Source organism: Symphalangus syndactylus, chromosome 10 (genome assembly GCF_028878055.3).
Source record: "Symphalangus syndactylus isolate Jambi chromosome 10, NHGRI_mSymSyn1-v2.1_pri, whole genome shotgun sequence".
Taxonomy (NCBI): domain Eukaryota; kingdom Metazoa; phylum Chordata; class Mammalia; order Primates; family Hylobatidae; genus Symphalangus; species Symphalangus syndactylus.
In genome coordinates, this window is record NC_072432.2 from 31,464,805 (window position 1) to 31,482,927 (window position 18,123).

General features: G+C 35.3%; 1 protein-coding gene across 1 annotated transcript in view; it reads left to right on the forward strand.

Annotated features, from left to right (window-relative positions):
• DKK2 (dickkopf WNT signaling pathway inhibitor 2) overlaps positions 1-17,717 on the forward strand; it is a 113,405-nt gene extending 95,688 nt beyond the window's left edge. The window contains exons 2-4 of the mRNA XM_055296812.2: positions 13,590-13,740; positions 14,834-14,989; positions 15,327-17,717. Of these exons, the coding sequence (XP_055152787.1) occupies positions 13,590-13,740; positions 14,834-14,989; positions 15,327-15,577 (558 nt within the window). The 3' untranslated portion in view covers positions 15,578-17,717. The remainder of the gene's footprint in view (positions 1-13,589; positions 13,741-14,833; positions 14,990-15,326) is intronic.
• Positions 17,718-18,123: the final 406 nt, after the last annotated feature.

Here is an 18,123-nt window from a genome sequence, read left to right on the forward strand (position 1 = left end):
ATTATTTAGGATGGAATTGTCACCAGTGCCAGCTGATCCTCAGAAATACCCATTGTCATAGCTCCCACATGCCAATAGGCTTGAAGAATTTCCAGATGATTAGAAAAGGGATAAAATAGTTACTGCTCTGAATGGCTATTGGGGAATCATTATTGCTGGGGCAGAAACAATGTATGCCACTTAGAAATGAAAGAACCTAATTTTCATCACATACAATTTATAGATGAAAAACATGATCATCTGTAGAAATGTAATGCAGAACTGATGATAGTGCTTGAAAATGTGGACTGACGATTCAATATAAAATACTTGCAGCCAAGTTGCTGACTGCAAAAGTACTCACTAGCCAATGTTCTTTCTTCTCAAATACATATAATACTCTTCCCTCTATACTGTATAGGTTATAAATAGCTTTTGTAGGACTTCAATTTTAAAAATCAATTTAAAAACATTCACAAAGTCAACTCTTTAATTTTCAATATTTTCCTTTTTACCATTTCCTGATGGGTTCTCATGTGAGTATTTTTGTCAATTTAATGCTACAAACTTCCAACCACTGTTGCAACAAATTTCATGCATTAATTCATTAGTGGATAAATTATGGAATGGTAAATTATTCCAGGTATAATGTGGCCACTGAAGATACAGAAATGAAAGATGATTTCCTTACTCAAAGAGTATAGGTAGGGCGGATGAAGAATTCAATAGAGCATAATCTACATCATGGTGCAAATAAGCACGTGGTGTCAGCAACATGCAGGTTAAATGGGACATCAGGCTTACCTGGGGTGGTCAGACAGCTTGGAAGGTTGCTTAAAAGTGAAGTCAGTTGATATAATCTCCAAATGATGAGTTGGAGTTATTCTCATGACGAAGTAAATGGAGGAAGGGTGTTCTTGGCAGAGGGAAACTTTGCAAATGCAATGAGTACTGAAGGAGTGTGGCTGACCAGGGGATGTGCAAGTAGTACCGTACAGCTGGAGTGTATAATACAAGACCTAGAGAAGTAGGCAGGGAACACAGGGTTTATAGCACATTAAGAACAGAAAACAGCCCGCATCGCCAAGTCAATCCTAAGCCAAAAGGACAAAGCTGGAGGCATCACACTACCTGACTTCAAACTATACTACAAGGCTACAGTAACCAAAACAGCATGGTACTGGTACCACAACAGAGACATAGATCAATGGAACAGAACAGAGCCCTCAGAAATGATGCCGCATATCTACAACTATCTGATCTTTGACAAATCTGACAAAAACAAGCAATGGGGAAAGGATTCCCTATTTAATAAATGGTGCTGGGAAAACTGGCTAGCCATATGTAGAAAGCTGAAACTGGATCCCTTCCTTACACCTTATACAAAAATTAATTCAAGATGGATTAAAGACTTAAATCTTAGACCTAAAACCATAAAAACCCTAGAAGAAAACCTAGGCAATACCATTCAGGACATAGGTATGGGCAAGGACTTCATGTCTAAAACACCAAAAGCAATGGCAACAAAAGCCAAAATTGACAAATGGGATCTAATTAAACTAAAGAGCTTCTGCACAGCAAAAGAAACTACCATCAGAGTGAACAGGCAACCTACAGAATGGGAGAAAATTTTCGCTACCTACTCATCTGACAAAGGGCTAATATCCAGAATCTACAATGAACTCAAACAAATTTACAAGAAAAAAACAAACAACCCCATCAAAAAGTGGGCGAAGAATATGAACAGACACTTCTCAAAAGAAGACATTTATGCAGCCAAAAAACACATGAAGAAATGCTCATCATCACTGGCCATCAGAGAAATGCAAATCAAAACCACAATGAGATACCATCTCACACCAGTTAGAATGGCAATTGTTAAAAAGTCAGGAAACAACAGGTGCTGGAGAGGATGTGGAGAAATAGGAACACTTTTACACTGTTGGTGGGACCGTAAACTAGTTCAACCATTGTGGAAGTCAGTGTGGCGATTCCTCAGGGATCTAGAACTAGAAATACCATTTGACCCAGCCATCCCATTACTGGGTATATACCCAAAGGACTATAAATCATGTTGCTATAAAGACACATGCCCACGTATGTTTATTGCGGCACTATTCACAATAGCAAAGACTTGGAACCAACCCAAATGTCCAACAACGATAGACTGGATTAAGAAAATGTGGCACATATACACCATGGAATACTATGCAGCCATAAAAAATGATGAGTTCATGTCCTTTGTAGGGACATGGATGAAACTGGAAACCATCATTCTCAGTAAACTATCGCAAGGACAAAAAACCAAACACTGCATGTTCTCACTCATAGGTGGGAGTTGAACAATGAGAACTCATGGACACAGGAAGGGGAACATCACACTCCAGGGACTGTTGTGGGGTGGGGGGAGGGGGGCGGGACAGCATTAGGAGATACACCTAATGCTAAATGACGAGTTAATGGGTGCAGCAAACCAACATGGCACATGGATACATATGTAACAAACCTGCACATTGTGCACATGTACCCTAAAACCTAAAGTATAATAATAATAATAAAAAAAAAAGAACAGACATGTTTCTGCGTAGTCTTATTTGTAATATAGATTCCTTCTTTGGTTAAAACAAACACCAGGCCAGATTTCATATAGCGTACTAAACATAGTTCCAGATACACTTCGCTGTTCAATGTGAGGGAAAAAAAAATTTGAAACAAGAATAAGATTACAGATTGACCCTAGCAAAGTTGTATAAAAGCTCTATTAGCTTTTATAGGTTAATCAATTTTATTTGTTTTGTTTTTCTAGACTTCTTATTATCAAAAACAGCACTCAAATTATGTGTTATGTATCTCAATTCCTGAGGGGAATTTCTTATCTGAGTTTTCCTTTCTTTTTCACTCTCCCTCCCCAGCTCACTTTTTGAAGCCCCATATCTGCTGCAAAGGCTACTGGAATGGGAGGCCAGATATACTAGACTCTTAAAAACAGTCTAGTATATCTGGGGATCCTGAGTAATGAACAAGGGCCAACAAAAGAAGCAGCAGCAATACAGAGGAGTATACTCTTTAAATAGACTAGAAGAACCAGTGGGATGGAGGGAAAGTGACTTAAACCTGGAGACAGGATTTCATTTTTTTATCTGGTAACAAATCTTTCCTTTCTTGCACTATTGAGCATGTACTGGTCACCACACCAAAGCAGACGTACTGGGATGTGGGTGGTGTGGGGGACCAACATCTTCAGTATGTTCTTTTGGGGATTACTAGCACGTTGCATATGTCATCACAAGATGTACCACATTTCTGAGGCCGAGATTTGAACACTAGGGTCACACAAACCAAAGCATCTATCATCTGGCTTATTATTTTCCCCCTTTCAAATCCTCTAGCAAGGCATTCAAACAGAATATTTTGTTAGAGTCTTTCTCTGTACCATGTTGTTCACTAGACATAAATCTCTTTTGCCCTTGTGAGCTGACCTTTCCTTCTTCCACACAATAAAAATTTAAATTAATTTATGGTGGTAGGAGGCTGCGAGGCAAGTCCATGTATGTATTGAGATATTGATTATTTTTTAGAAAAGTATTTTATTTTAATAAATAACATGTGGTCATATTATTGCCATTATCAGAAACTTAAAAGAAATATTCCCTCCATGCTGGGGCTTTTTAACTAAATCATCTGGAAAATGTCTGAAATAAATGAGTAGCTTTGGCTGTTGTAAAATTCTATCTGTCAGAAAAATAAGCAACTCTTCTAGCAGGATGCTTAACCCTGTCATTATGCTGAAACTCTGACACTGCCCAAACTCTCTCAAACATAGTTTGTCCTGAGTTTTGGAACCCAGTAACGATTAGATGGACAATATAGTGTACTTGGGGTGCTTCACTGCATAAACTGCTGTGTGAGATCTGCCTTGACAACTGAACATTCCAAAGAAATGAGAATGTAGCACAGGCGTGGAACACATATCCTTACCTATTTTACAGGTTGTGTAAATATAGGCCTGAGATACCTAGAGAAGGAATCAGGCTGGAAAATGGGAAGGCATACGGATAGTAAAAGAACTGATTATATGAGATAACTTCCATTTCTTTCTCTTACTAACAGACAAGCTATCTTGTTCAAAGCTCAGGAGTTAAAATCACCTTATCCTGTTGCAAATATAACTTGCATCTAAGTCCTTCTATATATCGGGGAGACATGATGATCTTAATCCAGAACTTATTCCAGAAAAACAAACAGACTTACTGTTTATTTTCTTCAAATGGCAAAGGGAGAAAAAGATCAGTTAGGTAGAGTTCTGTGGCGGAGCTGTGAATCACCTCCTTGTCATGCTTTTTTAACCAAAAGGTTTATTAGTCTATTTAAACTTTGTGGTGATCACTGTTGAGTAATCCTCTTGCTCAAACTCTCTAGGTAATCATTTGGAGCCAGCTTTTTCTCAAGTCATTGCCTCTCTGCACCAGCACACCTGAGGGATAAAATGCTTCCTGCCTTATTGTTTACAGGTTCTACATTAAAATGGGAACATTTTATAATTTTTAAGCAAAAATTTTGTAGCACTTAAAGTATCTCTTTTTAAACAGAAATTAGAAGTCATTTCACCATAGAACGAATATCCAGGATTATATTTTGCTTTGCTTTTTTCTATCTTACCAACCATGAAAGAACAGTCTTTCAAATTTTATCTGCTTCCTTCAGCTGTTTCTTCAAAAGCAGAGTAGAATTTGACTATTGATCTGGCCTAATTCCTAGAGGAAATGAAAGAGAATTCAACAAGATTAGAGAAGTGTTACATTTGGAAATTTCTGTATTAAATGAAATTAGCCAAGGCAATAAACATTAGCTCAATTAAATAATTGTTGGTACAATGCATTGTGTATGTGTACGTATATTATATGTGTGTGTGTTTGTGTATGTATTTGAATGTTACATTGGTAGTCTAATTCTGCTATTAAGGTGATATTTCTGAAACAAAACACAATTTTTAATAAAGAAACTTCAGTCGGGGTGCTTGATACCTCTTCTAAAAAGCTCTGCCTCTAGGAAAACAAAATTTTTCAAGCTCTCTTAGTATGAAACCATAAAGCATAAACTAGCAAGAAGACATTTCACTTTAATATTGTCGTATTAGCTCCTCTTTAAATTGCATTAATTTTAATAGGTAATACTTGCATCTAGTGCAGATTACAAAATGTTTAAAAGAGTTTAAATGTAAACTAAGTTTTCTCCTTTCCTCTGTTCTCAATCCTGTCCGGTCTCAATAATCCTGTCTACCTTCCCGTGGGTAAACCCTGTTACACACTTTCTGGGCATATTTCCTGAGATAACTTGAGCTAACTTTATACATACGTGTGTGTGTGTGTGTGTGTGTATCTGTGTGTATGCATATGTATATATATATTTGTGTGTATATATATGTATATATGTATGTGTATATATGTATGTGTATATATGCATGTGTATATATGCATGTGTATATATGTATGTGTATATATGTACGTGTATATATGTATGTATATATATATACACACACACGCACACACATTTACAGGAAACTTATGTTGTCATTTCTGAACCCATAAGTTAAAAATTACTTAAACTTGTATAACATTTAAAACTCACAAATGTTTACATTTTGGGTGCAGATATATTCACCAACCATAACCTGTTCTATAATCATAAAAAAGTATTTTCTAAACAGCAATTTGAAAGTATGTTTTCATATCTACCTGAATATAAACTTTTGAATTTTAAATGTCATTTTCATTGGAAAAGAGAAAGGTGATGCTATACAAAGAAGAGCATATAATAAAAGCACACATCATCTATTTATCATGCTTGATATGGGGAAGAAGAGTGTTTTGTAAAGGCCCACTGGATACAAAATATAAAGAAAATGCAAAGTTTGCGCATTGCCAGCAAGACATAGGTGTATACCACGTGAGGATATGAAACAATCCAGCCATAATGGGTATGTTGACAGCTCTGAGTCCACACAGCGTTCCTCCCAAAGTGCCCTGGTGTGTTTGTTGTGTGTTATTTTACTTTTTCATACAGTTTTAGAAATTCTCAAGCCCCTCCGCAAGCACAGTGGCTAAGCACTAGGAGTGAAGAGGAACCTTCCTGGAAATTGTTGTTGTTGTCAGTGAGCCTCTCATTTAGACTCATGTTGTTTTCAGGGAACTAATCCTTCACTTAGACCCATGTCTATCTGGAGGTAATACTGAGTTGCATTTTATATAGACCAGGCATTGTCCGTATGATATATATGCAGGAGGCATCAGTAATCTTGCAACAGTTCTATATAGCCGTGTTTCCCTATCTTACCTTATTGTATCATCACCAGGACAGTATTTGTTAAAAGTACAGATTCCTGGACCCCATCCAGTCTTCTAGAAATAGAATCTCTAGTAGAAGAGTCTGTGAAGCAGTAATCTGTAAAGAAACCCCATGGAATTTTTATGATTAAGTAAGTAGGGAAACACTGCTGAATTCAGAAATTGTATCCATTTCATCACAGAAGAAACTAAGATTCAGTAATTTGGCTAATGGTCACTCAACCAATCAATTTTGTTTGATTTAAGCAAGCATAAATTGAATTGCAGTATAACTCCAAATTTTGCCCTACCATTTTACTTCTCTGAAGTAAAATTAGGTCATGAGATCAGGAAAATTTATAAGGCAACAATGAAAATGTTTCACTATAAATCCCAGATTTGGAAGAGACCTTAAGATCGTGCAGTTTCTTCCTCTCTTCTGGTTAGGACAATTATACTTATCCAATTACAAATTATAGAGTACTGTATAATTATATATTACTCCCAACCACTGCTGTAAAACCTGAGATGCTGCTTTTTGAGCATAGAGTAGAAGTGTTTTGTCCTATACATTTTAAATGAGTGGGGATGGGTCAAAAACAAACAAAAACAATCAAGAGCCAGGTAAACCTCATAGTTTAGATACCTCTAGGTGCTGAGACCATATGGAAAAGTTTAGCTCTCTCCATTCACCCCATGATCAATATCAGTATTGTACATGCTACAGTTGAGAATGTGGTCTATGTTCAAAGTACAGCATTCCCTAGAATTTCCTTTCTGTTTAATGACATACAGAGAACAGGGAGGAGCAACCAAAGAGGACCTTGCCTTCATTTGATAGAGTTACTGTTTCTTTGGATTTAAATGACACTTTCTGAATACATTGGAGAGGCTAATGGACCACTAGAAAAAATTCATCATTCCTAATTTATAATTCAGATAGTTTTAGGAGATACTCTTTCATCTCTGACCTTTCGTATCAAAAAACAATTTTCTAACTACCCTAGCCTTAAAATAAACATGTGTAAAAGGTACTGAAATATTTTCCATGGGGTGCAGAGCATCAGTTGTTCTAATAAAATCAATGTCCAGATCCTCAACTTCCAATTTTTTTCTTAAAATTCTCGAGGAATATGCCTAGGTTTACATTAATTTTTTTGCCATTTTATGTGGCAAAAAAAGGCAAAATTTTCATGCATTCCAAATCTCAATAGACTGCATTAGCCAAAGGTACAAAAACTTTTTTAGGTGACAAATAACTAAAATTTGTAATTTTGGTTGGAACAAAGATATGTTTAATGATTGATCAGGGCATCTTAAACTCACAAAGGTACTTTCTTTCTTTGTCTTATACTTAATATTTTAAAAGTGAAACTTGGCCCCAGTTAGAAATTCTGTATGCAGAACATTCAAAATAGTTGCAATGACTTGTATATTTTATAATCTAACTGAAGGTTTTTCAGATTATGTAATTTTTCAAGAGAAAATGCCCATGAGTAAATATGTTGTGATTAATTTCAGGATCAGTATGCTTTGATTAATATAATAGTCAGAAGTCATTTTATTAATCATGTCAAATTACTGCAAATTTTATCTTAGAAAATGTTTAAAGATTAATAAAGCAGTCAAAAGTTATTTTATTAAATCATATCAAATTACTGCAAATTTTATCTTAGAAAATGTTTAACATTATATTTCATACTAATACAATAAACACACACCAAAAAATTTTAAGTGTCAAATATACTGAAGGATATATGTATTTTTCAAAATTATTTTGGGGGTAACAGACAAAACACTTGCACATCACTGAACTAGTAGTTTCTGGATCATAGTTGGTGTTCAATAAATAAATGCTGAATAAATATTGATTGAATACTGAATAAATACCCAAGCAGCTGCCTTAATGAACCTGTAACTACACATGCAGGACATCATGTAATATCTGAACTTTTCCCCTTAAATTTAATATAGCTCAATCCCCCTGGACTGATGTTCATGAATCCTCAAAGATGCATCTAGTACACCCTTATCCCCTAGAGGTAATAGGAGACAAAGTGAAAGATGAGATTGCACAGACTTTGGCAGATAGTATACAACAGCACACAGGCAGATTGACATATAAGTCCCTGCACCTCCTGCAATTGCATTTTAGTGTTTGATTTTGAAATGACCACCTGAAGGGTAGTGTACCTTGACTGTTTGTGGAAATATAGATCTATCACGTAGAATATCGTGATGAGAAAAATTAATCTTTTCTCTAAGGACTCAGGGCAAGCCAGTCCGATCAGGTTTCCCAAATGTAATTGCCAGTCTTCTGCTGTGCTCTCAGAGACCCCAGATATATTGTCATCCCCAGTTCTTTGCTGCTACCTCCATCTATCCACTAGCCTCAAATGTTTTTCATTCCCACAGCTGGGTCGTCCCCTGCAGGCTTTCTTCTGCCTGCCTAGCTGATGATGTTTTTCTGGCTCCAGAAAACTTCCGAGATTGTTACAAACAGTGCTTGTGGGGACAAAGGATTGTCCCGATTAAAACAACAAAAAAACTAGGACGGTCTTGCAAGAATCCGGATGGGTGGCCATCCCACATGAACACTGTAATGTTTCTCTCTTCTTTTCTTCCTCTCATCATTAAATAAGGACAATATTATTATTTTGAAAACTTAAGAGTTAAACTAAGGTTTTAGTTGTAGTCAAAGGTTTATTCAATGATTTTGCTACTGAGATACCTAAAACACTTTTTCTCCTTTCATTGTTCTTAGGGATCTGATTACTTCATTGTTGTATTTTCATGTTCAAAGGGATAGGCAAGTGAAAATTAATTCAACCCTAAATGTAAGTTTCAACTTAATAGGGCTTTTCTCCCTGCAGTTTTGAGAAGACTTTGGGGGAAGACAGACTCAATTATTTCAAATAAGATTGAGTGACTACGTTTTATTTTACTTTTGTTCATTAGAATATTATTTAATTATCATTATTTTCATGACGGACTTTTGATCATAACTCTGATTTACATTGAGTTTAAATGAACATAAAACTGTGCTCAAGAAATAGAATGAGAAAATACTGTTTACAGCTTTGTCAGTGTTTTCTGCCAGTATTCTCTTTTTCCAACAGCTGCAGTGGGACATGCTGTTGGTATTTGGAAGCTTCTAGAAAGAGATGTGGCCAAATATATTTTTCTAATCTCTAACTTCAGCACATAGGTCACCACTCAGTCACCTTGTCAATGTGTCCTTTAAACTCTCACTATTAATTGCTCTTAGTAATGATATCTGAGGCCTGAACGCCAGGGAAGAACTCAAGGTCCCTAAGTTCCCTGCCACTGAGCACACATTACTTATTTCTAGCAGTTACTTAAACTCTCTTTACTTTACTGCTAAAATTTTAGGTAATGATTCTAAATTAGCACAGAGGAAACAGACTTTAAAAAATATTTTATGCTAAAATGAAATGCCAATTTCTGATAGATTTTACTTTCAAAATGTGTCCAATGTGTTTATTCTTCTTTTAGTTCATGTCATGGTTGTAATAATAAGTAACACTGCTATTTGTGGAAATTCACTCTATTTTTAGCCTAGAAATGGGGTTGCAGAAAATGTCTTTGTTTTTTTGCCCTGATCACTGACAGTTCTCATGTATTCTGAATTTATGGCCAATCGTTTGCTATTATTAGTGTCCTGAATTAATTCATCTCCTAATTATAACTGATGCAATAATGAATGATTCTGCATGAAGCTAAGTATTCCTGGATGCTCATAAGCTGAACTTACAATTCAATTGTGGGGCAGCTTAGCATGTGATAGGTGTACTAGAGTCCTTCCCTAGTTCTTTCACTTGATTTCCAGTCTTCCACACAATCATTGTTCCTCAGACAAAAAGGAAAAGTTATCTAGTCTGTTCCAAGTAAATGAAGAGCCATGAGAATGCACTATTAACAACTGCCATAGCAAGTAAAATAAAAATCAGCCCTTTAATTCACCTTTAAAATAAGTACCAGGTAAGCATATTATTGATTTCATTAAATGGAAACTTAGACTAAGGTATTCAAGCTCATTTGTTGCTTGTCACAAAACCATCATCAAATGAGACTAGACAACGGCCTTTGGAGGTCAAAACAAATGGAAAATAAAGATTATCCATGTGAGAGTTTCTGAATGGCACTTCAATTAATGTATATATTTCCCTTCAGCAGTCCTTTCATTGCCACAGTCATCGCTTCTTCAGGGTCGTCCACAACTACTGTTAACCCTCTATCCCTCTCTGTCTCCCTTTCACCAATGATATCATTTCCAGAAACTTTAGAGGGGCTAATGTAGGAAAAAAATGAACGGCAACTGGCAACTGCAGGACCCTCATACTTCAGTAGAAAATGCCTTATTTAAAACTCTTTACTAAAATAAAATGCATTATGCTTAGTAAGTCATGAGAATTGTTATTAATGGGTTAGAACCATATTATTTCACGTTTTATGTTTTCTTGCTAGAAGTTATTACAAGGGAAGCTTTATGGTTGGAAAAATCTGGGCTAAGGGACATGGATTTCAGAGGGCAAGGCATGCCTCCAAATATCACTTGCTTTCCCTATACTCTTCTTTACTCAATTTATTTCATCCCTTCTTGATTATATTCATAGATAAAGACTGTTTATTGGACCTAGGAGTTACATAAGCATATTAGAAGCTGTGTAATATAACTTTACTTTTTAATTATTAAAAAAATTATTTTTAAAATTTCCAAAGAATGCCTCCTAGTATTTATGTTCTGAGATTCCATTCTAAGTACAAGTTCCCAATATACATAACCTTGTACAGTTAGGCATTTTTTGGCATACTTTCTCTGCCTGTGTCATTTTTATTTCAAGTTAATTAAAAGATATATTGGAGCATAATAAAACTATTTTTTTTTTTTTTTTGAGCCACCGTGCCTGGCCTAAAACTATGTATTTTCTAATATACTTTCTATTTTTGGCCAAATGAGATTCCCTTTTTAAAAAATTAAATTATTATAATTTTATTGTAATCCCATTCAAATAAAAGACTACGTGTGCATCCCATTTTTTAAATGTCATCTGCATCAGATATTTGTCATTTTAATATTTTCCAGTTCCTGTCAACTGAGAATGGAAAGATGGTGATGCGCCATTCACAATTTTTTGGCAGACACTACTACTTTTACCAAACAACCAGAAAATAAACAACTATCAATAACAGCTAATAAATAAAATAGTGTATCCTGTGGACTATTTTGGGGGGATGGAATCCAGGATTATCCTATACTCAGAATTGCTTGAGGATTTGTTATTTGAGTTGTAAATAGCACATGATGTTTTATGTGGCACATGTTTATTTCCGTTGAAAGAGCATGTCCTATTTTTGAGGAAGGAAAGAAACTTGTAACATCAAATGTTTGTTGCAAAACAATTTGATGAAATAAATGTAAATGAATCAGAAACATGTGAATTGTATTTCATTAAAATTAATGGGTTTAAATGTGAAGGGGGTAAAATGCTTGGGGGAAAGAGTGTGGTAAGGCGGGAAGGGACATTTGTTTTGTTTTCATCAGTCCTGGACTCTTGAAAAATGGCTTAATAGTCTGAATTTCATCTCGTTAAGATTCTCTTAAGCCTAATGGTGGAGTTACAGAGTGGGACAATAAAATGCAAATTTACTTTATAGCTTTATATGGCTCCAGTTATAAAGTATGCATCAAACATTACCACCATGCAGTCCTTCAAAATCACTTTCAATTTGAAGTTGGTGGTTTTTCTATATAATTCTTTTAAGGGTAAACAAGAAATTGTAATGATGCTAAAATACATTTTTTATCTCTCAGACTCATACATAAACTTCACATTTCCTTTTTCTAACTGAAGATGATCCGATCTAAACGGAAAACATGTGAGGGCTGAATGTGTAGACGTATATGCAGGAGATGGGCAGGAGGAGAAGACACTGGAAGAAAGGGAAAGAGTAAAAGAGATAAAAGGAAAAAAAGACATGAGCAATGCAGGCTGAGCTATGCCATCAAACCTAATTCATAAGTAAAGCACTGAAATCTCACTAAGTATTTGAGAGCCATAACCATTTTATCCCATAGTTTATGTTCAAATTATTTATGGTTGCTTAAAAACAAATACATAGCTCATTTTATATTTTGTATTTTCAATTAAAAAATCATCTATTACTCTGAAAATGAGAAAAAAAAATCAACTTCAAAAAAGAAAAACGGTTTACAAATGAGTCTCCCTGCCTCAAAATCTGAGTAAGTTTGATGTGGGTTATGACATTTTAGTTTCTCAACTTCCAGTCTCTGAACACAGGGACATTTTTAATGTTCCAAATACTTCCAAGAGGCAAGGGGTACACAAATGGGTATATACATATGTATAACCCCTGAAATCTTCATTTTCCTAAACTCTGAACCACCTTCTATATTATTTTACATGTATTTTTTTTAAGATAATATAAGACACTGCTGAAGTAGCCTTCTGGACATACCATTAGGTAGAGAAATGTATGAACAGAGGTTCTTTCTTTACAATTGAAGGCGTAGTAGCTGTGGGGCTATTTCAGGTCTGTAAGGAATCTGCTTTTGTGCTTCCTGGGAATATAATGATGTAATTGGAGCTTAGCATCCCTCTGGCTGCTGGGAGCTCAACTGCTGCTTATCACCATGTTTGGAATGAGGATCCTGTTCCTTAGTGTCTTTGTACCAAATAATTCACTGCCTCAAACTGTTCTGGAAATGTTTCTCCTCCTTGCTTTTATAGGCAGGAACTGAAAGGGTTCACTTTTAAAATATTTGTTTCATAATTGGGCAGGAGATGATACATTTTGGCTTCTAACATAGCCCTTTGTTGTTTTATTTAACATTTCTCTCATCGTTCTTTAACAGGTGAAAAAATCGAGTGGCTAAGATGACTGTGTCATTTGTGCCTTACAATAGCATCAATGCAATAATTACAACTGCTCTTGAGACCCCAAAGTCACACATAAGGGTTCTATGAATCAATAAAAGTCTAAATTCTAACTCTAGTGTTGTGTCAATGAAAATATACAGACAGCATCAGCTTTATCTTTGTCATCAAGCAATAGATATTTATAAGGTCCTCAATTAAAGTGTCATTACTTAGGATCTAGGTTCAGAACATTATGATGATAGTATAGTTCCTTCCAGGTGAGATATATTGTGATTTATTTTCTATCATGATTTGCTATAGTAATGTTTCATAAGTGAAACAGGATCTAATCCTTTACTTTTGGTGTTGGTCCACTTGATGACAGGCCTACCCTTGTAGCAGTGATAAGGAGTGTGAAGTTGGGAGGTATTGCCACAGTCCCCACCAAGGATCATCGGCCTGCATGGTGTGTCGGAGAAAAAAGAAGCGCTGCCATCGAGATGGCATGTGCTGCCCCGGTACCCGCTGCAATAATGGTAAAAGATCTAAGTGTTCATGGGCCTCTTTCTTTTCATCACAGTAAGCCTGTCTCTCACGTCAGGTTATCTTCTCCTTACTCAGACTCCTGAAATATAAGGAGCCTGGCAGAATTGGTTTAGGTAGTGTAAGATTACCTGAATTACCTCCCCAAATCTTAGTGTTCCTAGACTCTGGCTGCTTTCTATATTTTATGACGTATGCTGATCTAGAATATTGCCATGTTGAAGTGTTGTGTATAAATAGCAAGACATTCTATTCCATTAAACACATAAGTGAATGCATGCAAAAGAACCAAAGAAATAAACTTGATATGATTTAGTAATGCAGTTGTAAATATCTATTCCAGTTTTGTGCTTTGGGTTTACTCAAGATGTTCTGAGCTCAGTCTTACGGTCGTAGAGTGATTGGTTCCTCCAAAGGGAGATGTGGGATTTTATTCCCCAACCTGGCTTCATCCAATATCAATAAATTTATACGCAGACAATTCAGTAATAACGATGAAATGGATCACAGACAAGATGTGGCAAACACATTAAATAATTGCAGAAGGTAATTAGAAATATATACTTAATCATATAAAACAACATAATCAGGCTCATATTCTCATGCCTATTCCTGACCTCTGGGTGTAGACCTACTGTGAGTCTCTTGCACAGGAGGTGAAGGGAACAAGACCTCACACCATTAGAGAAGTTTACAGTGTAAACTAAGATTATGTTGTTAATTAATAAAGGTATCTGGATCCAGAGGATGTATGTCTGATCAGATTATTTAAAAATAGTACTAGCTCACACTGATTCTTCACATATATTCACAATAACTTTGTGAATATATAAAATTATGCTTTCATTCCCAGTTTTGTCCAAGGTCTCTTAGTCTTGAGAGAGACAAAATGCATATCAAAGAAGTTTCACTTTAGGGCCAAAGTATGCTCAGTTTCAGTAAATAAGTAAATGAATGGATGGGTGGATAGATAGATAGACAGACAGATAGATAAATGGCTTCATATTTCACATCAAGAGAGTATGTGGATAAATATCACATTTCACAGAATTGAATTAGTCTAACTGATTATATGATCATCTCTAGGCATCTGTATCCCAGTTACTGAAAGCATCTTAACCCCTCACATCCCGGCTCTGGATGGCACTCGGCACAGAGATCGAAACCACGGTCATTACTCAAGCCATGACTTGGGATGGCAGAATCTAGGAAGAACACACACTAAGATGTCTCATATAAAAGGTAGGGATATCTGTAGTTCTGGGGTTTTTTTTTAAATAAAGAAGTAGAAGAAAAATATAGATAATTAATTCCATTGGTTTTAGAAAAAATTACAAGGAAGTTTCTTTAATCCTAGCTAGTCATTAAACTTGTTATTCAGATGGCAAATAATGGAAACAGACCATAATGGATTTATGTGATAAGAAGTAGAGCCAATTGGTATCAACCAAGACTTTTCATTACAAATGGTAACATAGAAGACAGTATAAGTAAAAATATTTTATGTGCTTCTGATTGCAAAATAGAATTTTTTTTTCTGAAGTGTCAGGGTAACATCTATTGGCCATCATCTCTGCAGGGCATGAAGGAGACCCCTGCCTACGATCATCAGACTGCATTGAAGGGTTTTGCTGTGCTCGTCATTTCTGGACCAAAATCTGCAAACCAGTGCTCCATCAGGGGGAAGTCTGTACCAAACAACGCAAGAAGGGTTCTCATGGGCTGGAAATTTTCCAGCGGTGCGACTGTGCGAAGGGCCTGTCTTGCAAAGTTTGGAAAGATGCCACCTACTCCTCCAAAGCCAGACTCCATGTGTGTCAGAAAGTTTGATCACCATTGAGGAACATCATCAATAGCAGACTGTGAATTTGTGTATTTAATGCATTATAGCATGGTGGAAAATAAGGTTCAGATGCAGAAGAATGGCTAAAATAAGAAACGTGATAAGAATATAGATCACAAAAAGGGAGAAAGAAAACATGAACTGAATAGATTAGAATGGGTGAAAAATGCAGTGCAGCCAGTGTTTCCATTATGCAACTTGTCTATGTAAATAATGTACACATTTGTGGAAAATGCTATTATTAAGAGAAAAAGCACACAGTGGAAATTACTGACGAGTAGTATGTGACTTTCCAAGAGTTTAGGTTGTGCTGGAGGAGAGGTTTCCTTCAGATTGCTGATTGCTTATACAAATAACCTACATGCCAGATTTCTGTTCAACGTTAGAGTTTAACAAAATACTCCTAGAATAACTTGTTATACAATAGGTTCTAAAAATAAAATTGCTAAACAAGAAATGAAAACATGGAGCATAGTTAATTTACAACAGAAAATTACCTTTTAATTTGTAACACTACTTCTGCTGTTCAATCAAGAGTCTTGGTAGATAAGAAAAAAATCAGTCAGTATTTCCAAATAATTACAAAATAATGGCCAGTTGTTTAAGAAGGTCTTTAGGAAGACAAATAAATAACAAATAGCTACAAAAACTTTTTTTTCAAAATTTTAGTTTTACCTATAATGAACAAGAACTGATATAAGACAAAAACAGTTCCTTCAGATTCTATGGAATGACAGTATATCTCTCTTTATCCCATGTGATTCCTGCTCTGAATGCATTTTACTTTCTAAACTATATCCATAAATTGTGACTAGTAAAATACTTGCACAGAGCAGAATTTTCACAGATGGCAAAAAAAATTAAAGATATCCAATACATGTGGGAAAAGAGCTAACAGAGAGATCATTATTTCTTAAAGATTGGCCATAAGCTATGTTTTGATAGAATTAAATTGGTAAATACATGTATTCATACATACTCTGTGGTAATAGAGACTTGAGCTGGATCTGTACTGCACTGGAGTAAGCAAGAAAATCGGGAAAACTTTTTTGTTTGTTCATGTTTTGTCAACACATAGATCATATGTCTGAGGCACAAGCTGGCTGTTCATCTTTGAAACCAGGGGATGCACAGTCTAAATGAAGATCTACATGGGATTTGCTATCATAATATTTACTATGCAAATGAATTCAATGTGAGGTCATGTGTCTGTACTATCCTCAAATTATTTATTTTATAGTGCTGAGATCCTCAAATAATCTCAATTTCAGGAGGTTTCACAAAATGGACTCCTGAAGTAGACAGAGTAGTGAGGTTCCATTGCCCTCTATAAGCTTCTGACTGGCCAATGGCATCATCCAATTTTCTTCCCAAATCTCTGCAACATCTGCTTTATTGCCAAAGGGCTAGTTTCTGTTTTCTGCAGCCATTGCGGTTAAAAAATATGAGTAGGATAACTTGTAAAATCTGCATATTGCTAATCTATAGACACCACAGTTTCTAAATTCTTTGAAACCACTTTACTATTTTTTTTAAACTTAACTCAGTGCTAAATACTTTGTCTAGAGCACAAAAGAATAAAAGGTTATCTTATAGTCGTGACTTTAAAGTTTTGTAGACCACAATTCACTTTTTAGTTTTCTTTTACTTAAATCCCATCTGCAGTCTCAAATTTAAGTTCTCCCAGTAGAAATTGAGTTTGAGCCTGTATATCTATTAAAAATTTCAACTTCCCACATATATTTACTAAGATTATTAAGATTTACATTTTCTGCACAGGTCTGCAAAAACAAAAATTGTAAACTAGTCCATCCAAGAACCAAAGTTTGTATAAACAGGTTGCTATAAGCTTGGTGAAATGAAAATGGAACATTTCAATCAAACATTTCCTATATAACAATTATTATATTTACAATTTGGTTTCTGCAATATTTTTCTTATGTTCACCCTTTTAAAAATTATTATTTGAAGTAATTTATTTACAGGAAATGTTAATGAGATGTATTTTCTTATAGAGATATTTCTTACAGAAAGCTTTGTAGCAGAATATATTTGCAGCTATTGACTTTGTAATTTAGGAAAAATGTATAATAAGATAAAATCTATTAAATTTTTCTCCTCTAAAAACTGAATTCAAAGTTCCTTGTCTTTTGCCTACGGGAAGAATTTTCATAGAATCATACTTTCTGAGAGTTCAACTGGACTTGGTCTGATTTTGAGGACTGGGTGTGAATCATTTGGAGGACATCAGCATGAGATAACTCAGAGCAGTTTACAATTACAAAAGGTAGTTTATTTCATGGCAGTTTAGCTGTAATTGTTAGAAAGTTGTTTCTGTTTTGTTTTTTTTTCCAAACCAAAATATTCCAGCTTGTGATTTACACCCATTTAGTCATACTTTGCCTTCTGGAACGACTTGGAACAAGAAAGTGCTCTTCACAAATTTTTCAAAATACTTTAAGACAGGTAAAATATACCCCATAATCTTCTCTCTAGGCTAAAGTTTTCCACAATAGAAATACTATTATGCTTA